Source organism: Cervus elaphus, chromosome 6 (assembly GCF_910594005.1).
Source record: "Cervus elaphus chromosome 6, mCerEla1.1, whole genome shotgun sequence".
Classification (NCBI taxonomy): Eukaryota; Metazoa; Chordata; class Mammalia; order Artiodactyla; family Cervidae; genus Cervus; species Cervus elaphus.
Window position 1 is genome coordinate 15,778,455 of NC_057820.1, and position 26,558 is coordinate 15,805,012.

General features: G+C 39.1%; 2 protein-coding genes and 1 non-coding gene across 11 annotated transcripts in view; all 3 read left to right on the forward strand.

The window, feature by feature from the left end:
* The window catches only part of MAPK10 (mitogen-activated protein kinase 10), a 593,150-nt gene that overhangs the window by 450,547 nt on the left and 116,045 nt on the right, over positions 1-26,558 (forward strand). The window lies entirely within an intron of this gene.
* LOC122696666 lies at positions 12,565-12,699 on the forward strand. The gene has a single exon (XR_006341800.1). It is a non-coding gene; the product is annotated as a small nucleolar RNA SNORA70 (small nucleolar RNA).
* On the forward strand, positions 12,635-13,115 carry LOC122696370 (60S ribosomal protein L10-like). The gene has a single exon (XM_043906269.1). It carries the CDS (start codon positions 12,650-12,652, stop codon positions 13,058-13,060), a length of 411 nt encoding a protein of 136 aa, XP_043762204.1. The 5' UTR covers positions 12,635-12,649; the 3' UTR covers positions 13,061-13,115.

Genomic DNA, 26,558 nt, shown 5'->3' on the forward strand with positions numbered 1-26,558 from the left:
AACTTTTAAAGTTTAATGTTTAAAATTCAGTTGCCTATTAGAAAAGAGGTATTAAAAAAATGTTTGTTGAGTATTTCCAAAATGGAAAGATTTTGGACTCCTTGGTAACCGTTCTTTTTGTGACATTTTGAGTGGCAAATTGAAATGAGGACAAATCAGGATCTAACTTGCTGGTTATAAAACTCTTACAAGAGTGATGATACCAGATTGGTAAGCATTTTTTTTTGTAGTTTTAACTTGTAATTTAGCATCCAGATATATTTAGTGTGAACTTCTTAGTGTAATTTTCAATTTTGTGGCTCACAACTATAAAGCAAAAATTTAGGACACACACTATAAGTATACATGTATATTGATATTTATTTATAAGGGATATTTACTTACAACAGTATATTTATTTGTTGTATAAATTAAAGCTATATTAGGGATATCTGTTTCAAAACACAAATATCCCTTTTAAGAGATGAGATGAAGATGAAATAAACATTATTTTAAAATAGGTTTTTTAAAAATAATTTTATTTATTTTACTATTTATCTTTGGCTGTGCTGCATCTTTGTTGCTATAGAGGCTTTTCCCTCGTTGCAGCGATTAGGGGCTATTCTGTAGTAGTGGTGTGTGGGCTTCTCACCGTGTGGCTTGTCTTTGTTGTGGAGCACGTCCTCTTGAGCATAGGCTCAATATTTGTGGCACACAGGCTTAGATGCTCCACAGCACGTGGGATCTTCCTTAATCAGGGGCTGAAACTGTGTCTCCTGAATTGGCAGGAGGATTCTTTACCATAGAGCCACCAGGGAAACTCTCGATTTTGTTTTAAAAATCCTTTTTCCCCCTCTCATTTGATATATATATGTTTTTCATATTTCATAAGATGATCCTAAAATCTGGTTCACTTCAATTTTTAAAAAATGTATTTTTAAGACTATTTTTTAAGGGTGGTTTCAGATTCACAGAAAAATCAAGAAGATGATTCAGATATTTCCCAAAAATCCCTAGCTCATACACATGCATGGTAGCCCCCAGTATCAACATCCTCCACAAGAGTGGTACATTTATTACAACTGATGAACCTACACTCACACATCATAATCACCAAAGCCATAGTTTGCAGCAGGGTTCACTCTTGGTGTCATACATGCTATGGCTTTAGATAAATGTAAAATGATATGTATTCATTTTTATGGTATCATATAGAGTATTTCCACTGCCCTGCCAATCCAATATACTCCACCTATTTATTTCTCTCTGTATCCTCAACCACTGGCAACAGTTGATCCTTTTACTATTTTCATAGTTTGCCTTTTTCAGAATGTATAGTTGGAATCCAACAGACTATTGGGTTGGCTATTCAGATTTTCTTCTTTCACTTAGTAATATGCACTTAAGTTTCTCTCATGTCTTTTTATGGATTGAAACTCATTTATTTTTAGCAGTAAATAATATTCCATTGTCTGGGTGTACCATAGTTTATTTATCCATTCACCTACTCTTAAGACATCTTGGTTGCTTTTGTTTTAGCAATTATAAGTAAAGCTGCTTTAAACATTTGTGTGCAGTTTTCATGTGGATATAAGTTTTAATAGTTCACTTCATGTTGACAACTCATTTTAAGCTCACTCTCAATGCTTAGTCAATGCAAATGGCAGAAGTGCCTGGCTGGTATACTACTAAATCATTTACTAGCACTTAAACCTCATTTCGGAGAAGGCAATGGCACCCCACTCCAGTACTCTTGCCTGGAAAATCCCATGGATGGAGGAGCCTGGTAGGCTGCAATTCATTGGGTCACTAAGAGTCAGACGCGACTGAGCGACTTCACTTTCACTTTTCACTTTCATGCATTGGAGAAGGAAATGGCAACCCACTCCAGTGTTCTTGCCTGGAGAATCCTAGGGACGGGGGAGCCTGGTGGGCTGCCGTCTATGGGGTCGCACAGAGTCGGACAGGACTGAAGTGACTTAGCAGCAGCAAACCTCATTTATCAAATATACCAAGGTTTTTATTGAAATTCACCCAGGGAATTTCAGTCTTTGCCAGTGTCAATCAGTAGCTGTTTTTGCAATTTGAAGACGGAATATTTTAATATTTTAAAATAATGGGTCAAAACTTCATTGTGTAGATATTTTAAAAACTAGGTAAATTTTTATTTTTAATGTTTATTTATTATGATGCAAGGTTGCAGGTCAACATCTTTGTGACACAAAATGTCACAGGTGGCACAGTGGTAAAGAAACACCTGCCAATGCAGGAGATATAAGAGACGTGGGTTCGATCCCTGAGTCACGAAGATTCTCTGGATGAGCAAATGGCTCAGTATTCTTGCCTGGAAAATCCCATGGGCAGAGGAGCCACCATGACGTTACAAAGAGTTGGACACAACTGAGTGACTGAGCACACACACACACACACAAGGTTGCAGGTGAACTTCTGTATTACACAAAGCAATTTCAAGGTGTGGTAGACAGAATAATGGTCCCTCAAATAATCCCCAGAATTCTTGGTATGGTATCTTATTTGGCAGAAGGAACTTTTGCCATATAACTTTAAGATGAAGGGCCTTAAAAATGGGGGATTGATTATCCTAGAATGTCAAGGTGGGACCATTGTAATCACATGAATTCTTAAAAATGGAAACGGAAGACAGAAGAATGGATAAGAGAGATGCAAGAAGAGAGAAGGGAACAGAGATGCAAAACATGAGGGGGCTTGCCTTATTGTTGCTGGTTTTGAAGACAGAGGAAAAGTGTCATGAGACAAGGAGTAGGGCAGCTTCTAGAAGATGGGAATACCCTCAGTTGCCAATTAGCAAGACAATGGAGATCACAGTCATACAACCACGAGGAACTGAAATTTTCCAGCAATACCCAAATGAGCAAGGAAACAGGTTGTTCTACAGTACCTCCAGAAAGGAACTCAGCCTGCTGACATCCTGACTTTATCCCTGCGAGACTCATGTAGGACCTCTGACCTGAAGAACTGTAAGATAATAAATTTATGTTGTTTGAGCAGCTAAGTTTGTGGTGATTTGTTGTGGCATTAACACGAATACATACAGTATAATAGTCTACTATTAAGATGATTGCTATAAATTTCCTAAAAAGCAGACACACCGAACTGTATTATTTTCAAAGGAAGGAGCTCAGAGTGCCTCTGTCAACTGTCCCCAAACTGTGAAATTCCCTTTTTCCTTCCAAGTTGCATCTTTTACCCTAGATCATATATGACCAATGTGAGGAGGATAAAATGTGCTTGGGAGAGACCAGTATTAAATATTAGTAAGGCTTAATTTGGGCTTCCCTGTGGTTCAGCAGTAAAGAATCCGCTTGGAATGCAGGAGCCACAGGAGATGTGGGTTCGATCCCTGGGTCGGGAAGATCCTCTGGAGAGGGGTGTGGCAACCCACTCCAGTATTCTTGCCTGGACAATCCCATGGACAGGTCATCCTGGTGGGTTATGGTTCATAGGATTGCAGAGTCAGACATGACTAAAGCAACGTAGCATCACAAGGCTTAATTCATTTTCTAGATTACATGTTTATGTTTTCTTCTGCATTCTACTGTGTGATTTGGATACTGTGTGATTTGAGAGTAGGAACCCCATTTAAGAGGTCACTACATTCATGAGGAATTTTCAAAGCAAAATAGAAAATAAGACAGAGAACAAAAATTCCTGTGAAGGAGGAGAGATTACAGGTGGAGAAAGTAGAATGATCCGTGGATACCTTTTTTAAATGAAAAGTTGTAGAACATGAGAAAATTTTTCCAAGACTCTCAGTTTAGATGTTCCAGTCTTCATTGGAACCATTTCACTTTCTTTCAAGTAAAACTACCACAAAAATAAAGAGTGGTATTAAGAGGAAGTTAATAGATTTTTAAAGATTAAAAAGTAGACCTAAAGCATCATTTTGCTTAAGAAGTTAACAGATTGTCCCAGAAACACTTGAATATCTACTAGAACTAATAGTTTTGTAGCATTTTTTATAGGGCACTAGCTAATTGCTAGAGTTAGTCACTCAGTCGTATCCAACTCTTTGCAACCCCATGGACTGTAGTCTACCAGGCTCCTCTGTCCATGGAATTCTCCAGGCAAGAATACAGGAGTGGGTAGCCATACCCTTCTCCAGAAGATCTTCCCTATCCAGGAATTGAACCTGGGTCTCCTACATTGCAGGCAGATTCTTTATCATCTAAACCACCCGGGAAGCCCCTTATAGGATACATGGGGCCTCTGTTTCTCCTTGTACAGAAATGAAATCATACAAGGTCTTAAGTATAGTAATTGAAACAAATCTCAGTAAATAAACTGTCCTTGAGTACAATTTTTACTCCAGTAAAATCAGTAAAATTAATGATAGCTTTATCAGCAAACTTGTCAAGAAAAGGACACCTGAATTCCAAAATATTAGCCTTGGAATTTCCTGAGATTAGAGGAAAATAAAAGTAACAAAGATGAAGATGAAGGGGCAGAAATGGGATTATGTATTCCTCTCCATCATCTTCCAATACCATTCTACCACATGCACAGATAGCACAATTCCAGCACATTACCTTCTGTATATGTATATAGTTGTCTCTTCCTTGTCCCTCTTCCTCAACCTAACTTTGAGTTATCTGTTTACTTATTATAATTTGGGTTTGTGATGTACTATTTTTCTGGAAGATCTACTTTTGTATTAATTTGTCCTATCTACCTGCCTTATATTTAATTTTTTTTCCTGTTGCATTTTGTCAATGGTGAGTTCATCCACCTCTCTACACCAAAAACACATTTATTCCCAACATGCTTGTAAAATCCACACCTTTTCTCTGTTCATGAAAACTCAGATTTGTGTATTTTGAATGCCTCAATAGGGTTGCAAAGAGTTGGAAGTGACCGAAGAGACTTAGCACACACACATGCACGATCCTGAGTAAAGTAACTGGGAGAAATTGGAGACTGGGAGTATCTGGGATCCCCAGAAGGAGGTGGAGAGCAGACAATGTGAAGCATATGATTTATTTTATTTTATTTAGAACAGGAATAAGACTGTGGAAGAACCAATTCCTCCTCCTCCTCCAAGTGGGAAATTCATCATCAATTTTTTTTATTCTGGCATACATCACTATAAAATTCTGTGTATATGTACAATAAGGATTTTGCTTTTCAAGTGAATTGTGATATATTAGTACTTATGTCACAGAATCTCCATTCTCCTAACTTGTTTAAAATGGATTATCCTTTCTCCTGTTCCTGTTACCTTAAACTTTTTATTGGTTTCTTATATGTTGTTTCCTCTCTTTGAATGGCTTCATTGCTTACTTACTATCAGGAAAATAAATAGGTGATACTAAAGTATTTTCAAAAGGAATTCACCATTACCATGCTATTTTTTTCATTCACCATACATAATAGACCAAATATGTCATTATTTAGAATCATTAAATAAACCCAGAAAATCTAATATAAAATCTTTAGAATAAATGAAAATTTTCTTTCTACCACTGAGGAAATTATATTACCCATTGAAACAAAAAGAAACTGATGACTTTCCTTCTCCATGTGAACAAAGAAGTCCTCTGTAGCTTCCTAGGTGGGGAATCACAAAGTGATTTATAAAATGTGTTTTTGACAACAGTAGTCAGGAGCCAGATGAACAAATCATTTCAGAACATCTTTTCAATCATCAGAAGAGGATCTCATTAGCATTGTGTCTACTACCAGCTCCAGAACAAAAACTGAACATAGGAAGAAATCAACAGCAGGGAATTCATTATCTTCTCTTACTTCAGTTCTGCTGTTGCTTGTCAAACCCAGAAAACATTCTATTTTCTCAGTTCATTCTGCAAAGATGATTTAAAGTGACAGTGGAATGGTGGCAAAATTCAGGTCAATCAAGTTCAGCAGAGAATACTTGCCAAGTTTGATCTGCCCCTTAATCGAAAAGAATTGATGGTACAGTTTTAAATGACAGGAAGTATTTTAAATGACATTTTCTTTCCTTCTTGAGGTTGTTTTCTTTATCATCTGTGCATGTGTGCTAAGTCACTTCAGTTGTGTCTGGCTCTCTGTGACCCCACGGACTGTAACCCACCAGGCTCCTCTGTCCATGGAATTCTTCAGGCAAGAATACTGGAGTGGGTTGCCATTCCCTTCTCCAGGGGATCTTCCCAACTCAGGGACTGAACCCACACCTCCTGCATCAGCAGGTAGGTTCTTTACCACTAGTGCCACCTGGGAAGCCCCTCTTTATTATCTACATGTAATCAACTTGTAAGCAGTCCCAGTGCAATTTTGCAAGGTGATCTTTTACAGGATATTTGTGTCAAAGATGTAAGCTGAATGCTTAAACAGTGTAGACTTACAGTGGCTTATTATAAAAAATATGTACTTAGAAAATTAAATATTTATTATACACTGTGTATTAACTAAACTTTCCTAAAATTCCAACTAGAACAGGAAGACATAGAAATAAAAGTAATTGCAGTCATAAGATGCCCTGGTAATAATGCAGTGGGTTAATCTATTTTAAATTAGATACATATCCATATGTGTATATACAAAATGAATATATAACAAATACATAATTTATAACATATTGCATATGTATATGTTAATATAACTTACATAATTTACAAAAATGTAAAAAATCATTTCTGGTGATTGTCCTTCAATCAGTGGTCTACAGCAATAAGTTTCCATGCAGATAAACAATCTAAGATTTAAGTTGCCAAACATGGTCAGCAGAACATCGTGTGTTCATGTATTTTTATTTCATCACTTTCCTTTGATAAGTGGATACTGGTGAGTACAGTGAGCCTGCCTAGCAATATCCTATCACCCTGGTCAGGTTAAGGATCTGGGAGATGGTGAAGTCCAGGGAAGCCTGGGATGCTGCTGGCCATGGGATCGCAAAGAGTCAAACATGACTGAGTGACTGAACTGAATGGAGACTGAAAAAAATGTCTAGAATTCCTGTACTTGTGGCTTTTTTGATCTATTTAATATGGGTGTGATCTACATGGAAGGAGGACAGGGATAGAAAACGTTCTGTAAGAAACACTGTGATGCAGAAAAGTAAGTTAGTTACAGCATTTTATCTTGTGGGCCCATTCTTGGCTCAGCATCTGAAAGTGTAGTTATATTATCTTGGTACCCGTATACAGATACATATGTGTTGGAACCTTATTTACCCTCAAATAGGATTTAAAGTGATGAGGCCATACTATAGCACGGGAAGCTCTACTTAATGTAATGTGGTGATCTGAATGGGAAGGAAATTCAAAAAGTAGGAGGTGTATGTATATGTTGGCTGATTCATCTTGCTGTACTGTAGAAATTAACACAGCGTTGTGAAGCAACTATACTCCCATAAAACTTAATTTAAAAAGAAAAAAAAGTGATGGAAAAGATAGATGTGATTTTAGTATCCATCTAACTTTTAGGGAAGATGGTTCCCATATGCCTCAAAGTAGAATCTCCTTAAGGGTGATGATATAATAAGGCATACAAGTTGATTGAAGACCTCCCCTGTGCTTTAGTAGGGATAAAAGGAAAAGGAGTTTTTTTCATGGTTTGTTTTTTTAATTGTGGGACAATAGTTTGTTTATATGGTTTTCTTCATGGCTTGTTTTTTTAATTGTGGAACACAGTTTGAATCTTTGCCTTCCTATTTCCACATAGTACTTATAATAATAATAATAATAATAATAATGAGTTGTATCCTCAGTGCTCAGCATGTCCAACTCTTTGTGACTGCATGGACTGTAACCCACCAGGCTCCTCTGTCTGTGGAATTCTCCAGGCAAGAATACTGGAGTGGGTTGTCATTTCCTCCTCCAGAGAGTCTTCCCAATCCCCAGGGATTGAATCTGTGCCTCCTGCATTGACAGGTGCTACCTGGGAAACCCCTAGTAAGTAGAATTACTGTGGGTAGGCCAGAGCTCTCATCAAAAACCAAACCAAGACAACCAAGAACCAGCCCCCAGAATTTCTGAATTTGTTCAAATGCTCAAAATAATTACTGATAATCATCAAATCACATTATTAGAGCATCAGAATCCTTGGAATTTTCTTCAAAGTATAGTAACTTCTATGTGCTTTAAAAAGTGAGTTATGGAAAGTCTCCCCCTTTCAATGTGCTCAGTTTTATTTAAAAAGATATTATTGACTCACTGATGCTTTTAGCAGCTTTTCTCATCTTGGTGATGAATTGGAGCTCTTTTATCTAGACTCTGATTTAATCACCCTTGAAATAATGGCACAAAGTTACAAAATGACTGGTAAAGATTAAGGAATATCTGTAGATATACATCAAAGCAAAGGAGATGCAACCTCAGCAATGTTAGGCTGTATGATGGAAAGATACTCAATGTATGTTTATTGCTGATTGAGATTGGATGAAAGTTAAGTAAATTATCTGAACTCTGTAAAATATTTGCACATTTACATACTATTGATTCAATTACAGATTTTTTTTTGTTTGTGTATGTGTGTGCTCAGCCATGTCTGACTCCAACTCTTTGCAACCCCAGGGACTGTAGCCAACTAGGCTCCTCTGCCCATCAAATTTTCCAGGCAAGAATATTGGAGTGGGTTGCTATTTTCTCCTTCAGGGGATCTTCCCAACCCAGGGATGAACCCTCATTTCCTGCATCTCCTGCATTGCAGGTGGACTGTTTACTGCTGAGCCATCCAGGAAGCCCTATATATATTTTAAGATACCTTATATTATTATATAATTATATTATTATATATAATTATATATAAAAATAAATATATATTTAAATATATATTTATATAAATATAATATAAATATTATATATTATATATAATTATATTATTATTATAATATAAGGTATTATTTAAGATACCTTATATTATCATGTTCACTTATTATAATTATAAATACACTTACACTTCAGAATAATTGAATTTCCCATTGTGCTTTATCAGTGATAGTATTTATTATTCAGTCTTTCAGAACTCATCTGTACTCAACTGTGAAATGGAGACATTGGTATCTCGCAGGACTCAAATAGCATAGAACAAACCTGATATATGAGATTGCTTTATAAATCTGATGTTGTCATAAATTTTAGTAGATTTCAAGGAAGGTAGACAATGTTACTCTTCTATCAACGGAAAATTGCAGAAGGTCAACACGTATAACCCAAGATGGCTGACCATAACAGTTGCTTAGACTGTGCATATTGTTTGCATATTGTAGTTGAGAATATGGGATGCAAAAAATGACTTACGTAATGCTCCATAATTGAGTCAAGAAAAGCCTCTGAAGCTTTTCATTCCTGTCTTTCAATCTGAGTTTCAGTTAACCAAGGATATTTACAATTTTACACAAATTTAAATATTAGTTTTTAAATTTGCAACATGGTAACACAGCCAGCTAACCATCTTGAAGCACAGAATTTGGATAGAAGTGTTTTATGGTAATTAGGTTGATGGTATGAAGTGAGACCATCCAGAGGGTGATCAGGCTTCCTGAATAACACAAAAGAGGCCTGATCAGTGGGTCCCAAATGATGATTTTATTTTGCTTCTGGAAACATCACTTTTGATCCTGTGGTGCATTTTTCTTCTTAGAGTTCCTAATGAGCCATTACACTAAACAATGCAGCGTTACTCACACATTTCCATTTAGCCTCTGACGAGGGGACATGATTGCCTTCTGATCCACATCTGGAATATGAGCACACTTTTGCATCCCTGTTATTTTCCATTATTTTTACAATTTAGACCCTTAATTGCAAACTTCTTTTTTATTTTTTTAATTAAAATTTTTCCATTATAGTTTTTTACAGGATACTGAATATAGTCTCCGTGTGTAGTGGTTTTTCTTTTTTTTTAAATCACAACCTTCTTGGTATAAGGAGCATTAAGCTTCAAATATTGCCTTTTGTATCGGTAAGACAGTTGAGGTTGCGATGGTGCAATAGGACAGAATTGGACGCTGTATTCTTCTATATTTCATTGTTTTTCTTGGCCTTGTTACCTAGCATAAGCCCCAAATATTTACTTGCTCTATTACTCAACTGGTGATTAAGACTTAAACACATTACCTTTTTTCCCTTCACTGAGAAAAGGTGGACTTTGAGAAACCATGGGTAGAAGAGTTTTGTAGCAACATGCTTTTATGGAAAACATTATACAAGTTCCATATTTCTGTGTGTTAACCACAAAGTACATATGTGTTCATACTTGTAAATATATAATTGCCAGTGCAATAACTGATGGCATAGCTTATATATAATCTTAAAACTATATTTGTTTTTGCAATGTATTATGGACATTTATTCTGAATCCTATCTTTCTTTAATAAGCTTGCAATTAATTTATATCCCTATTGTTAAAATGCACAGTGAGAGTTTGTAGCCGAGAAGCATTTTTGTTAGCAGAAGGGATAAGTAGTCATTTAAATTCCATAGCTATTTATTCACTTATGCATGACTGAGTCTTTTTTGTAAATCAGTTATTGACATAAATGCTAATGTCTTTATCAGGAGAACTATTAATAATAAACAAATGAACTATTTCTTTTTTCAGTTTCTACTTCAATTCCAAAGATTAAGAGTTTAAGTGACACTAATTCTTATTTTTTTTAGGATCTGTCTTCTAGGGCATCAATAGGTATTTTCATTGCAAAAGGAAAATTAGTTTATGGTTCATGTCCTCTTTTGCTAGATACATTCTTGTTTGGATTTAAGGGCATTCATGGTTATATTAAAAAAAAAAAACTATAACCTAAATATAAACAAAAAAGTGAAGGTGTCATGTCCAACTCTTTGCGACCCCATGGACTGTTGCCTGTCAGGCTCCTCCAGGATGGGATTTTCCAGGCAAGAATACTGGAATGGGTTGCCATTTCCTTCTCCAGCAGATCTTCCCAACCCAGGGATCAAACCCCAGTCTCCTACATTGGACGCAGACTCTTTACTGTCTGAGCCACCAGGAAATCCCGAAAAGATCAATCTTGTACTATCCTGCATGTTCAGAAAAAAAAATCATTCTTCACTGAAAGGAGACAATGTCTTCAGTTAAATTAAATTATGCTCAATATAGATGGGCTTCCCAGGTGGCTCAGTGGTAAAGAAGCTGCCTGCTACCACGAGACACAGGTTTGATCCCTGGGTCAGGAGAATCACCTGGGGAAGGAAAGACAATCCACTCCCATATTCTTGCCTGAAAAACCTCATGGACAGGGGAGCCTGGTGGGCTGCAGTCCATGGGGTTGCAAGGAGTCGGACACGATCTATGGACTGAACAACTATTAACAGATGGCAACTGCTGTTCCTCAGATTCCATAGATTATGCTGAGTTACTAGTCTTAGAGATCTTTCCATTCTATCTGTAGATTAATATGACTTTACAAAAAAAGGAGAGCAGGTAGGTGTTATAAATTTGGTAACTAAAAATGCTAAGGCTTCAAGAAGCTTTATATAAAGCTCCAAGGGAAGGTACTTGGCCCCCTTTCTTCTGCAGAGTCATGCTTCTGGTCCATTCCAGCTTCCTATTCTGTTTATAGAGTCTGAGCTGTCTTGCTAATCACAGATTTGAATGTGGAAGCTGAGGACAAAGGAAGATGTCTTTTAGAAGTTTGAGAGACAGCCCTGTCATTCCCTGGTTCCGCTCTCTATTCCTGGACTCGTTAAATGCATTTGAAACACTTGACCTCGTCAAGTGAATTGCACTTTATGTGTCCAACATTTTGAATCCAGCAGTGAACCGTTGAATTTTAAGCTTCTCGATATGATGGGGTCGTCAGTCACCATCAGAGAGGGAATTTAGCCACTTCATCTGACATGGGGCTTTTTTTGTTTAAAGACCTATACTTTAGAGACTTCTTAGCTATGCACTTCTTTGTCTATATTCACCTTTACTTTTTATCATTAAAAAAATGTTTTCCACAGAAGATTTTCATATATCTATTCATAAAATCAAGATTGTACTCCCAATCCAGAGAGCTACAATGCAGAATATATTTTAAACATTTTTTCACTGGGCTCACTTGGGACTGGAAAATATAGCCAGGGAAGGATGCCCTGCACAAGCGCACATGGATGAGGGAGAAGTGGAGGGGCTGAAACCCAGGCTGCCCTTCACCCTCCCAGCAGTGTGCCCTGGGGGGGGGGAGGTCCCCTGTACCCCAAGGAGTTGCCTGCTCCTAATTCACACACCACACCTGAGCTGCTATTGAATGAATGAACTTTGGATTTCAGGTGCTCCATGAGAGAAACTTTGAAAGACTGTAAGAGGGAAAAGAGGGAAAGATTGAGGGCAAGAGGAGAAGGGGCTGAGAGAAGATGAGACAGTTGGAGGGCATCATTGACTCAGTGGACATGAGTTTGAGCAAACCTTGGGAGATCGTGAAGGACAAGGAAGCCTGGCGTGCTGCAATGCATGGGATTGCAGAGTTGGACATGACTTAGCAACTAAACAGCAACAGAGGAGAGAGGCTCAATTTACCTAGCAACAATAGAAGTTGATGAGTGAGTAGGATGTAGTGGAAATCTAGTAAATTTAGGAGGTTAAATAATTCCCTGGTGGGGAAATATAAAGAAAATGGAGAGTTTGCAGCCAATTAAGCCAACTGTGCTCTTTTCCCCATGGGGGCCCAGTGTGCAATGGCTGCAAACAGCAGCCTCCTTGGTAGTGTATGCAACCTGTTGCCTGTACAGGTAGCCCTAAGGGACCTTGGAGACAACTCTTCCTAGTGGGCATTCATGACTGGCCTGCTGTTTCTCAATCTAGACTCCAGACAGGTATGCGCGGTGCCTTTGGAAAGCCCCAGGGCACAGTGGCCAGGGTCCACATTGGCCAGGTCATAATGTCCATCCGCAGCAAGCTGCAGAACAAGGAGCATGTGATTGAAGCCCTCCGCCGGGCCAAGTTCAAGTTCCCTGGCCGTCAGAAGATCCACATCTCCAAGAAGTGGGGATTTACCAAGTTCAATGCGGATGAATTTGAGAACATGGTGGCAGAAAAGCGACTCATCCCGGACGGCTGTGGGGTCAAATACATCCCTAATCGTGGTCCCCTGGACAAATGGCGGGCCCTGCACTCATGAGCATCAGCTCTGTTCCCTCCTTAATCACGCTCACCAATAAATGCTATTTCCTGTCCAAAAAACAACAACAACAACAAAAAAAAGAAAATGGAGAGAAACAGGGAGCAGAGGGAAATGAAAAGTCAAATTGTTGTCACACACGGATGCTGTTCCTTCTCACACCCCCTTTCTCTCCCTGGATGTCCTTAGGATGTCAGTCTTTCAAGGTTTCCCTGTTCTCTGAGTCTGTCATCCTCCTGCTGGATTAACATTTTTCCTATTAAGTCTGGAGCCATGAAAATAATTTCAAAGACTGTCTGTTTTCTTACCTCTCTGTCTCCTGCAGCTCTCTGTTTTCCAAACCCTCATCCTGGCCAGCCCCACAAGCTGTTTCCTCCTGCCAAAGTGTGAGCCCAGCTGGAGAAAACACATAAGCACGCTGATTTCCTCCATTATAAGTTTATGAGCTTCATCCTCAGCTGGGCCCTTGATGCTGCTTAGCAATCCTTTTACTTACGTGTCTCATCAGCCCCCTATCCCATTTCCCACGGTGGCCCTTACAGCCCTTTTATGACCGTTATTGCAAGCTCCTGCTTCCACTTCACCCACGCTGTTCTTGGTGGCAGGCTTGCCTCCTCCTTCCTGGAGAAAACAGATGGCCTCCGCCAGGCATGTGAGCTCTCAATGTCCCCTTCCGCCTCCTAACTCTGTCTGCAGTCTTCTCTCCCAATTACTTCCTCCGCGAGGAGCTCTGGAGGTGGGCGCCCACCAGGGTTCTTAATTTCATTCCTTGCCTCTGGGGTCTGTCAATAGTTCCCTGTCTCGCTTCAACTATCTTCTCCAGTAGCTTCTTCTGCCCAGACCCTCGAAGACCTCCCACTTGATTCTCGTATAAAAAATGTTATCTAGAATGTGCCTGATTCCTGCCTCTTGCCTCTCTTTTCTTCATCATCAAACTTCTGGATAAAATAGTCTACATTTAGGGCCTCACATACTGTTTAAATTCTCATGCTACAGACAGCCGCAGTTGTAGTACCATCACCCCCTCAGATGGAGCAGGATGCTAGAGAGAAGGCTACCATGGACCCCTAAATAGTTAATAAGCCACCGACTTCTTTATCAGCCCTCATTTTTTTTTTACATCTCTTTAGTCAGACACGACTGAGCAACTGAACTGAACTGAACTGAATGTTTGGAGATATTAATTATTCATTTAATTCTTCTTGAATGTTGTCTTACTTTGCTTGTCAAGCTGGGAATTTTCAAAATGCCCTTTGGAATCGGATGAACCAAGCAGCACGTGAGGTGCAGCATAGCATGGTGGTTAAGAAACAGATTCTGGAGTCAGACTGCCTGATTGGGGTCTCGGCTCAGTCTTACACATGTGTGACCTCAGTTACTTCATCTGAAGATGGGGCTGGTAGAAATTTGCATGTACAGGGTTGTTAAAACAAATTAAATTAGTTAATATAGTGTTTGACTTTAGTAACTAGCCAATACATGTTGGTTTCCATTAGTGTTGGCTGGTCTGGGTCATGGCCAGTTTCTAAGGGACTGGCTGGATGGAGAACTGCGTTTGATAGCGTAATGCTCAGAAAGATAGTAAAAGAAAAATCAAGCCAAAGTTCCTGAAGGCAGATTGGAATCAGGAGCCAGAGCAAAATGAGCAAAAAGGTAGGTATTAATTCTTAATCCTGTGGAGAGGGAGATGCTAAATGGGTAATGGAGGCAAATGTCAAAAACCAGTATGAAGCTGGGTCAAAATGGGAGAAGTTTGGAAACAGTGGAATGAATCTAGAACAAGTGTCATGCATATTATTGGCTGGTGGGTGAGTGGTTGTGATGTTAAACTGAGTTGAAGCCAACTGTTTCCTGGTCCCTTCCTGCTTCTCTAACCAAGAATTATCTCTCTCTTTTACGAGTAATTTTTCTCTACTCTTCAAATATTTGTATGCTTTAAATGTTCGTCTGACCTTGGCTTTTCATTTCCTTTCACAGTTCAATCCCTAATGTTTTCCACATTTATATTGTTCTGGCTACACCTTGTTTCTTTTTTCTTGATATAATGTATATTTAGTCATCTACTTCAAATGTACATTTTTATTGAGGTATAATTGCCATTAGTTTCAGGTATATAGCATAGTGATTCTATATTTGTATATATTTAGCAATGATCATCACAGTAGGTCTAGTTAATATCTGTCACCATTCATTGTTACAAAATTTTTTTTCTTGTGATGAGGACTTATAAGATCTACTCTCTTAGCAACTTTCAAATATGCAATACAGTATTACTAACTCTAGTTAGAAATGTGAGTCATCTATTCAGTGCTCTGAAGAGCCAGGCTGATGAAGGCGCTGTCATATTCATCTTGTGGCATCTAAGGCCTCCAGACAACAGCAGGGGATAAAGCATGGAGTCACTCTTACTGCACAGGCCCAGAAATGGTATGCTTTCCTCTGTTTGCAGTCCAGTGACCAGAACTCAGTTACATGGCTGTTTAGGAGGCTGAAAATATCATCTAGCCATGTGCCCAAGAAGAGGAGGGGGACTAGGATTTGGAGTCTTTGCCCTATTTTATTTATTTATTTTTATTATTATTTTTTTAAATATAAATATAGCTTAAACAGTAAGATATATTATCACTGGGTGTATCATTTCCAAGACTGATTAATTCAGAGGCCCAACAAATGTCATCAAGCACCCAACCTATGTGCTCTCTGCCTTTTCCCTCTGCCATCCACAGCATGTAGGTTTTCATTCTCGGAGTTGTCCCTCGTGGTCACAAGATGGCTGCCATAGCTCCATAAATTGTATCTGTAGATAATTTTATCTAAAGACAGAAAGAGGAACATTTCTCATCAGGCCCCCTGCCTCCCACCCTAAATGTCTATCACCCACCTGAATCCAATGTCAGTGCCTCTCTGATATGCTTCCACACCACTCCATGTTTCTTTTATCAAATCATCATCATGCCATTTTTATGTTGTTTCTTTGTAGTGTTTCATTTCCCACTTGACTATAAAAGCTCTTACAGTCAGAGACTGTCAAACTTGATCCCAATTGTATTTCTAAAGCTTAGCACAGCCCTGGCTTAGAGTAGACACTTAAGAAGTATGTATTGCTACTTTCTCTTCTTCATCTCCTGTTCACTCCCCAGCTCACTGGAATCCACTTCTGTGTACATTGCTCTCTGGGAACTGCTTTTCCTAAGTTCCCAGGAACCAAGTGACAAAGACGGCAAGTATTCGTGGGTCTCTTCCTCTTTGGTTTGGCACTTGCTACTTCATTTTGGCACTCTCCTATATAAGGTTTATCTTTGAGATTTTCAGCTTTACCTTCTCAATTCTTATGTGGATTCCTTTTCCCTAAAATTTGCTTGCAAAGGAGAACTCTTGAGTGTTCACTGCTTGCTTTACACAGATCAAGGGAAGAGTGTATTTTTAAAAACAGGAAAGTCTGTGTACCCCATTGGATGGGAAATGCTGGATGCTGAAGATTGGGTGTGTGGAGATGAAGGTGGGAAGTGGAGAGACAAGTCTAGAGAAGTAAGAGAAAATAGAGACAGAGATGTAGAAACAGAAATAGTGAGAGAGAAACCAGCGACAGATGCATAAAAGGAAGAAGAGTGAAGATGGAGAGATACAGAGGCACAAAGAGGTGGCTGAGAGACACCCAGAGAACAGAGAGAGGCAGAGAGCCCGAAGATACCAGAAAGTGAAAACATGTCTGTTAGAGAACAATTTCTGAGGAAATAAGAAGATGCTAATGAGATTAGCTTTAAACAGAGATAATAATTCTTCATGAAAGAGCAAGATTGAGAAAAATGCTTTTTTCTTCATTTATAGAGAAGCATCTTCGATATATTGTGTAACATTTCTTCACTAATGTTGCTTTACTCTCAAATAGAGGTAGAGATCTGAATGGACAAAGAAGTCTTTTGACCATGCAGCTCCATATGAAAAGGCAATTGAAAGAAAAAGTGGGACAAAAGAGAATAGCATTAGTCACAAAGCAGTTCTTATAAAATTGCCACTGACTCAATGGACATGAATCTGAGCAAACTCCAGGGGAGATAGTGAAGGACAGGGAAGCCTAGCATGCTGCAGTCCATGGAGTCTCAAAGAGTAGGACACAACTTAGCGACCGAACAACAGTTTCTTTGCCCTTTGAGGGGGATGAAGCTTATTAGTTGAAGTGCTTTATGATTAATATCTTTTCTTTTGGTAAATAGGATAACAGGTAGGGAATGGAAACGGACTCTGCTACCATGTCCATAGCAGATGACTTATCTAATGATGTTCATAGATCTCTGCTTCTTTTACAGCTCTTTCTAAGTTTTTAATATCTATATTAATTTATTTTGTCCTGAAAGCAAACAAGAAGTTTCTAGATCTGATGCAGAATATTGTTACTAATAGCAACAACTGCATTGGTTACCAATGTCCCCTTTCAGGGTTAAGCTATAAAAGCCAAATATTATCCTGTATATGCAGATGGATTTTTGAAAACAAGAAGAAATTATGAATCTTAGAGTTTATATAGGAAATGCGATGCAGCTGCAACCTCCTCCTTCTAAGACAGAGGGTGGGAAGTGGGGAGGGAGGGAGAAAGAGAGTGAGAGATCTAATGTCCGTAAAATGAAGAATCTTCTCCAAGAAGAGAAAGGAAAGGTCTCCATTTAACAGTCCTTTGGAATGTAAAAGGATGGTTCTGATTTTCAGTTGCTTTGAAGTAAAAACACATTTTTTGTTGGGAAGTCTCTATTTATTTACTTTATAGTTTTCAAGGTCTGTGCTTGAAAAAATTGTTCCCTCCAAGTTCACATATTTCTTTAGCATCATAATTCGAGTTCCTTTTATCACCCACCTGAAGTTCCCTTCTTCTTGAATGACAGTTTTTAGATAAAAAGCAAACACCAAAGGAATCTGGGTTTAAAATCTGCTTGAACTGGCACAACACCATCCCCATATATGTTAGCTGAGTGACTGCACGTAGATTACTTACAATCTCTGATCCTTGTTTTCAGGGTCAGTAGAGGAGCATAAAAAGTACCCAGCACAATCTTTGGATGCATCGTAGATAATTAATTCCTGAAATTTCATCCTTAACTATGGCAAAAAATTATGAGAAAGAAAATGAACTTCCTCTAAAAACTGAAGGAACTAGCCATATTTTTCATTTTTTTTCTCTCCCAGGAAAAGAAAAATCCTACAGCTGAATTTGAGAAAACAATGATATTCAATGAAGTAATCAACAGTAGCAAATATGTCATTTATCATGTTAATTGACTTTTTTGGTTGGAATCTTTATTTTTGATAACTGAAACAGATGGAGAAAAAACACTTCCAGTAGTATATTTCAGGCTTGACCTATCCTTGGGCTTCAAAAGGGCAGGATTGGTTACAGAGGCTCTGGAAGCAACTGAATTGCCAAATCTGGGCAGTTTATATTTATATTTGTGTCCGCCTATTGGTGCTTCAAAACACTGACCTCATTAAGAGTCCTGAAACAAAAGAGCAAAGCAGATAATCTAGCTACATTATCTGGGTCATCAGAAGGATGAAGTTTGTGCTATTTTCTTGATAGCTTGCTTGCAACCCTTTCATAATTGAGTTTTGATTTTTCCCATGGGACAATTAAATCCCAGCTGGTTAACTTCCCTTTGTCCTTGTTCTGTGTCAGAAACTGCAACTGATTTAGAATGAAGTGAAAACTTGTTGATGAGCAAGAAGATCTGGATGATTAAACTCACTGCTAAAACTTTCTGATTTGAGGTCTGTCTTGGTCATCTCAGGCTGCTATCACAAAATACCGTAAACTGGCTGGCTTACAAACACCAGGAATTTATTTCCCACAGTTCTGGAGGCTGGAAGTCCAAGGTCAGGTTGTCTGCATTGGTGAGGGTTCAGTGTCTCATGGGAGAAGGCAATGGCACCCCACTCCAGTACTCTTGCCTAGAGAATCCCACGGATGGAGGAGCCTGGTGGGCTGCAGTCCATGGGGTCGCGAAGAGTCGGACATGACTGAACAACTTCACTTTCACTTTTCAATTTCATGCATTGGAGATGGAAATGGCAACCCACTCCAGTGTTCTTGCCTGGAGAATCCCAGGGATGGCGGAGCCTGGTGGGCTGCCGCCTATGGAGTCACACAGAGTCGGGCACGACTGAGGCAATTTAGCAGCAGCAGCAGCAGCAGTGTCTTATGAGACCCTGTTTCCTAGTTCACAGATGGTTCCCTCCCCAGTGTTATCACCTGATGGAAGAGGAAGCAAGGTCCCTCCGGACTCTTGGAAGGACACTAATCCCATTTATGAGGTCATCCCTCATGGTTTCATTGAATTGTCATTACCTCCCCAAAATCTCACTTCTTAACACTATCACATTAGGGGGTAGGGTTTCAATGCATGGATTTGGGGGATACCAAACATTCAGTCATAGTAAGTCTGTGGTGGGCACATACTGTTGTAACCCCCAATGAGTCAAACCTTTGTATAACCTTCTCCTCTTGGGTACAGAAGGAACCTGTGTCGTACGTCTAGTCAGTTAAGTATGACAACGGTGATAAATAGGATCATCGCTTCCTTGCTTAGGTTGTAAGACACTCTTAGGAGACTGATGAGATGTTTTCCTGCTGGCTTTGAAGGCGTGAGCCATTATGTGGTAAGTGGGTAATGAGCCTCTGACTTGGGGGTGGCATCCAGAAGCTGATAGGAGCCTCTGGCTGACAGCTAGCAAGAAAGTAAGGACCTCTGTCTTACAGCCACAGAAGACTGAGTTCTTCCAAAAACTATGTGAGCTCAGAAGACAACCTTGAGATCTAGAAAGTTCCTTCATTTGTCCAACACCTTGATTTCAGCTTTGTGAGATCCTGAGCAAAGGGTCCATGAAATTAAAAGACACTTACTCCTTGGAAGGAAAGTTATGACCAACCTAAATAGCATATTAAAAAGCAGAGACTTACTTTGCCAACAAAGGTCCATCTGGTCAAGGCTATGGTTTTTCCAGTAGTCATGTATGGATGTGAGAGTTGGACTGTGAAGAAAGCTGAGCACCGAAAAATTGATGCTTTTGAACTGTGGTGTTGGAGAAGACTCGAGAGTCCCTTGGACTGCAAGAAGATCCAACCAGTCCATCCTGAAGGAGATAAGTCCTGGGTGTTCATTGGAAGGACTGATGCTGAAGCTGAAACTCCAATATTTTGGCCACCTCATGCAAAGAGTTTTGGCCACCTCATGCGAAGAGTTGACTCATTGGAAAAGACCCTGATGCTGGGAGGGATTGGGGGCAGGAGGAGAAGGGGACGACAGAGGATGAGATGGCTGGATGGCATCACCAACTTGATGGGCATGAGTTTGAGTAAACTCCGGGTGTTTGTGATGGACAGGGAGGCCTGGCGTGCTGCGATTCATGGGGTCGCAAAGAGTCGGACATGACTGAGCGACTGAACTGACTGACTGAACTGACTGAACTGACTGAGCAAAGGGTCCAACTAGGCTATGCATGCCTGGAAGCCTGATCCATGAAATCCCTGAGATGATGAATTTTTGTTATTTTAAACCATTAAGTTTGGGGTAATTATTATGCAGCATGGGAAACTAATTCAAAGTTATCTCATTTGCCCTCTGAAGATTATTCAGTTAATCCTCATAAGAGGATGAGATTCTTGGAAGGATGATATCTCAGAAATGCATCAAACATACCTACATTCCCACGTGTGGAGGATTTTACACAAATTTACATCTAATGGCTACTGAGTCATTCATTTTCTAGTGCTGGAAGAGGGTTTTGCACTGTTAAACTTTGCCACAATCAGGAATTCTACAGCTATTTTACTTAAATATGCACCTGACAGGTTAATGTGGAGGAAAGTGAAAGTGTTAGTCACTCAGTCGTGTCCAGCCCCATGGACTATAGCCTGCCAGGCTTCTCTGTCCATGGATTTCTCCAGGCAAGAATACTGGGGTAGGTTGCCATTTCCTTCTCCAGGGCATCTTCCTGACCTAGAGATCAAACCTGGGTCTCCTGTATTATAGCCAGACTTTGTACAGTCTGAACCATCAGGAGAAACTACTTATAAAGAGCCTGTTTAAAGAGAAATAAGCCTTGTCTGACAGAGTTTTCCAAATACTGAGTACCTGGTTTTGACCTTCCTCTAACTACTAGAGGGTTATTCTCAGTGAAGATATTTAGATGTAACAGAACTGTTAGTTTGTTATGGGGTGCTCTGATGGTTGTATATAACTAAATGAGGATGACCAAGTCCACACTGTGAAAAAATAAAAAGATAAGCACTTCAGTATATAATTAACATAACATCAATTGAATGAGTATAGATTTTAATATTTGGCATACATAGATTTCAGCCTAGCCACTGCCACTTCTTAGCAATATGACCTGAAGCCCCAGAGCTTCTTTCCTTATTTGCAAAATGAGATAGTAATACCTACATCACAGGATTATGTGAGGGTATGTAAGGATTAAAATTTATAAGTAAAATGCAACATGCAGTATGTGACACAGATGCTCAACAAATTCTGGTTCTGTCCCTTCCTAGGCCCAAACTGACACACACACATACACACACACACGCGCGCACACGCACACACACACACACACACACTCCAACTCACAAACATGTGCATACCCACACCACAGACACATAAAAGAACTAGTAAAAATTCTTTGATCTGGATTGAAGATTATTTTCTATTCTGGCCCGATCTTGATACTTCTTTTTGTCTTACTAAATGTGAATAGTGCTTATTTGTTTTTATTACATCAATATTATATTCAGTTCAGCTCAATCGTGTCTGACTGTTTGAGACCCCATGGACTGCAGCATGCTAGGCCTCCCTATCCTTCACCAACTTCTGGAGTTTACTCAAATTCATGTCCATTGAGTCCGTGATGCCATCCAACCATCTCATCCTCTGTCATCCCCTTCTCCTCCTGCCCGCAATCTTTCCCAGCATCAGGGTTTTTCAAATGAGTCAGCTGTTCACATCAGGTGGCAAAGTATTGGAGTTTCAGCTTCAACATCAGTCCTTTCAATGAACACTCAGGACTGATCTCCTTTAAGATGGACTGGTTGGATCTCCTTGCAGTCGAAGGGACTCTCGAGTCTTCTCAAAGACCACAGTTCAAAAACATCAATTCTTCGGCACTCAGCTTTCTTTATAGTCCAATTCTCACATCCATAGATGACTACTGGAAAAACCATAGCCTTGACTAGACAGACCTTTGTTGGCAAAGTAATGTCTCTGCTTCTTAATATGCTGTCTAGGTGGTCATAACTTTTCTTCTAAGGAGCAAGCATCTTTTAATTTCATGGCTTCGGTCACCATCTGCAGTGACATTGGAACCCCCAAAATTAAACGATTATTTTCTTTAGCATTGCCCTATCAGATTGTTCAAAGTGCATTTTAAAAAGTCTAATCTATTTCAGTAAATTCTGCAATAGATTTGTTTATACTGAACACAGAATTCTCCCTGCCCCTTACTCCCAAAGAAGAGATGCACCTAATGACACAGTTTCCTCGTGTTCAGGGATCGACTGTCTTGTGTCACAACCCCTGTGGTGTGTACTTTACCTCTTAGCATCTTGTTCGGTGGTCAAGTGTCTCATGTTCACCGTGGACTTAACAAATTTTTGGAAGATACTAGCAAGGCTTTGGAAGATACTAGCAAGATACTGTGGCAGTAGTGGTAAAGAATCCCCCTGTCAATACAGGAGACACAAGAGACACAGGTTCAATCCTTGGGTCAGGAAGATCCCCTGGAGTAGGAAGTAGCAACCCACTGCAGTATTCTTGCCTGGAAAATTTCATGGACAGAGGAGCCTGGTGGTCTACAGTCCTTGGGGTCTCACAGAGTTGGGTACTAGCATCAGTTTTTGTAAATGGTATCTTTTTTATAAGATGGTTTCATGGTTCTTTAAGTCAGTCTTGGTCATTAACCATGCTGAGCTTGACTTGTATGTTTTAGTGCAGCTGAAGCTTTAGAACATAAGACAGAATCTTGTAGAACTGATGTTGCAAATAAGCCGTGTATTTTTGGGTAAGTCGGTTGTCTTCCTTAGACTTCAATTTCCTCTTTATAAACAAAATGGATTCAATGATTAGAAGTCTTGCTAGCTAAAAATTAAGTCTTGCTATGTAGCCCATTTGCTATTTATGGAAATGTACAATATGCTTTTTCTTTCCTTTTGAAAACTGCTGCTGAGAAGCACAGTGCTTCCAGCACTCAGCAAAGTATTTCTTGTGCATCTGTTAGGAACCTTGGCTTGGGAGCGTGGGAAGTAATTGCCAAGTCTCAAGCCTCTGCAGCCAACAGTTTGTGTCTATGTATGTGTACGTGAGTGTGTATCTGTCTGCACACACTCATGCCCATATGTGTATGTACATTGCAGCCAGTAGGAATCTGAAGGTGTACATAAATTTCTTTTCCTTTAAATGATGAGTAGAATTATAGTTCTTATTGCCAAAGGTAATATTTCTTTCATTTTCATGGCTTCTGTTTCTTTGGAAAATTTGAAACACCTGAATGTTATTATCAGCTTGCAGATCTAATACAAGTAATAGATGAAAAAAATATGTGTGTTTGTGTGTGTGTGCATGTGTGTGTGATGCCAGTGGGATAGAGGGGATGGGGTAGAGACTGATGTTTTGTGACATTTGATTACTAATTTCTACTAACTAAGAGGCTTCCCTGATGGCTCAGACAGTAAAGAATCCACCTGCAATAAAGGAGGCAAGGGTTCGATCCCTGGGTTGGGAAGATCCTCTGGAGAAGGGAAAGACTGCCCACTCCAGTATTCTTGCCTGGAGATTTCCATGGACTGTATAGTCTATGTGGTCACAAAGAGTCAGACATGACTGAACAACTTTCACGTTTTTTCTCTCTTACACATAGGAAGGGTATGGTTGTTGAATCCAGAGCAAGAGATACTTAATTTGGCAAGAGGTTGACTTTTCAGGGAGATGAAAAATATCTTCAAATACTTGAAGACACCTGTGTCAATAAATCAGTAAATGTACTCCATTTGACTCCAGAGGGCATATATAGGGATTAATAGGAGTTGAATTTGGCTTTAAGAAAGAACTTTATCAGAGTCAGAACCATTCATCAATGGGTTGTCTTCTTCGTGAAGATGTAAGCAATTGGTTACTGATAGTTTTTAAGCAAAAGCTGGCAGGATGAACCTCTCTCTTTTTATTGAAGTGTAACTGTTTTTACAATATATTAGTTTCTGGTGTGCAATATAGTGATTTAATATTTTATAGATTATACTTCATTTAAAGTTATTATAAAATAATGGCTATTTTTTCTGTGCCATACATCATGTCTTTATACCTTATTTATTTTATACATCATTGTTTGTGTCTCTTAATCCCATATCCCTATCTCACTCTGCCTCTGTCCCCTCTCCCTCCTGGTAATCACTGGTTTGTTCTCCCTGTCTGTGAGTCTACTTCTCTTTTGTTATATTCACTACTTTCTTGTATTTTTTAGATTCCATATATAAGTGATATCATACAATATTTATCTTTCTGACATTTCACTAAGCATAATACTCTGTAGGTCCATTCACATTGTTGCAAATGGTAGAATTTCATTTTTTATGGCTAAGTAATATTCATATATGTATACATCTCCCATCTTATTTATTCATTCATCTGTTGATGGGCATTTGGGTTAGTTCCATATCTTGACTATTGTAAATAATGCTGTTATGAATGTTACAATGCATATTTCTTTTCAAGTTAGTGTTTTCATTTTTTTTTTCAGATATATACCCAGCAGTGGAGTTGTTGGATCATATGGTAGTTCTACTTTTAGCTTTTTGGAAAAACCTCCATTCTGTTTTTCATAGTGACTGTACCAACTTATAATTCCACCTCTCTTGGTCTGTGTGTGGGTTAGAAAATAATTTCCAGACATGAGGCATATTGAGAGCAGAGGAGAGTTTATTAGAATGAGAGACGCTGTTAGAACAGTGGACAGGCTCAAGGGAGAGCTGACTGTTAGAACAGTGGGCTGGCTGCAGGGAGAGCTGACCCTTTCATGGGTCAGTAGCCAATTTTTATAATCTCGAGACTAGGGAAATTCCTGCTGGAAGAGTGGCATTAGGTGATTGGTTAGGGTGGGTGTTTTTACCTAACATGGGGTTATGGATCTGGCCTGTTTAGATCAGGGGTGCTTATAGTAATGGTTGCTATGGTGCTCGGTCAGTTCCAAAGATGACATTGGTGCAGGGCTCTGCACCTGTGTCCTTGGAATAGGGCTCCACACCACCAATGATGTACTAGGGTTCCTTTTGCTCCATATTCTCACCAACACTTATTATTTCTTTTTTTACAATCGCCATTCTGACAGGTGTGAGGTGATATTCATTTTGATTTTGACTTGCATTCTCTGATTAATGATTTTGAGCATTTTTTTCTTGTGCCTGTTGGTCACCTCTATATCTTCTTTGGAAAAATGTCTATTCAGTTCTTCTGCTCTCATATTTAGTTGGATTGATTTTTTTCTTTGATATTGCATTATATGAAATGCTTGTATATTTTGGATATTAACATCTTATAGATCATATCATTTACAAATATTTTATCCCATTCAGTAGGTTGTCTTTTTGTTCTGGATTTGTTTATTTTTGCTTTTATTTCCTTTGCCTTAGAAGATAGATTTTTTAAAAATTTCTACAGTTTATGTCAGAATGCTCTACTTATGTTCTCTTCTAGGTTTTATGGTTAATATTTTATGGTTTTCAGCTTGCAGTTTGTCCTTAATCCATGTTGAGCTTATTTTTGTATGTGGTGTGAGGAAATGTCCTAATCTCACTTTTTACATGTATCAAGAGCTGTCCACATTTCCCAGCACCAGTTATTGAAGAGATTACCTTTTCTCCATTGTATATTCTTGTCTCTTTTGTTGTAGACTAATTGACTGTAAGGGCATGGTTTTATTTCTGGGCTCCCTATTCTGTTTTTGATCTATAATTCTACTTTTGTGCCAATACCATGCTATTTGGAAGAGAAAATGGCAACCCACTGCAGTATTCTTGCCTGGAAAATTCCATGGAGGGGGCCTGGTGGTCTATAGTCCATAAGGTTTCAAAGAGTTGGACACAGACATGACTGAGCATACAATCACGCACCATGCTCTTTGGATGACTGTCTCTTAATGATATTGTATTTTACATAAAATTTCTTCTTTTGGTGGAATGTTGGATTAAGTGGATTAGTTTTCTTCCCATTCTAAGTTTGTGTAGATGTTTTGTTACCTTAGAGACATTATTTGTAAGCTATCAATGTTTTTAATTAGAGAATCTGCTCCTAGAAGGTGGTTAAGGTAGTGCTATGTTTAGCTTTGGAGCCAGGTATCTCCTCACTTCGTACACCACGTTGTTGGTAATGGCTGAATATTGGATTGAGTCGCAATGAAGATGTCTTGACTCTACACCCAAAGTCTGAACCTAAAATTCCATCCAGGATGTTAGAGTCATATGTTTAAC

Coding starts and splice junctions, on each gene's coding strand:
- LOC122696370 (XM_043906269.1), top strand. CDS start 12,650: ATGCAACCTGTTGCCTGTACAGGTAGCCCTAAGGGACCTTGGAGACAA.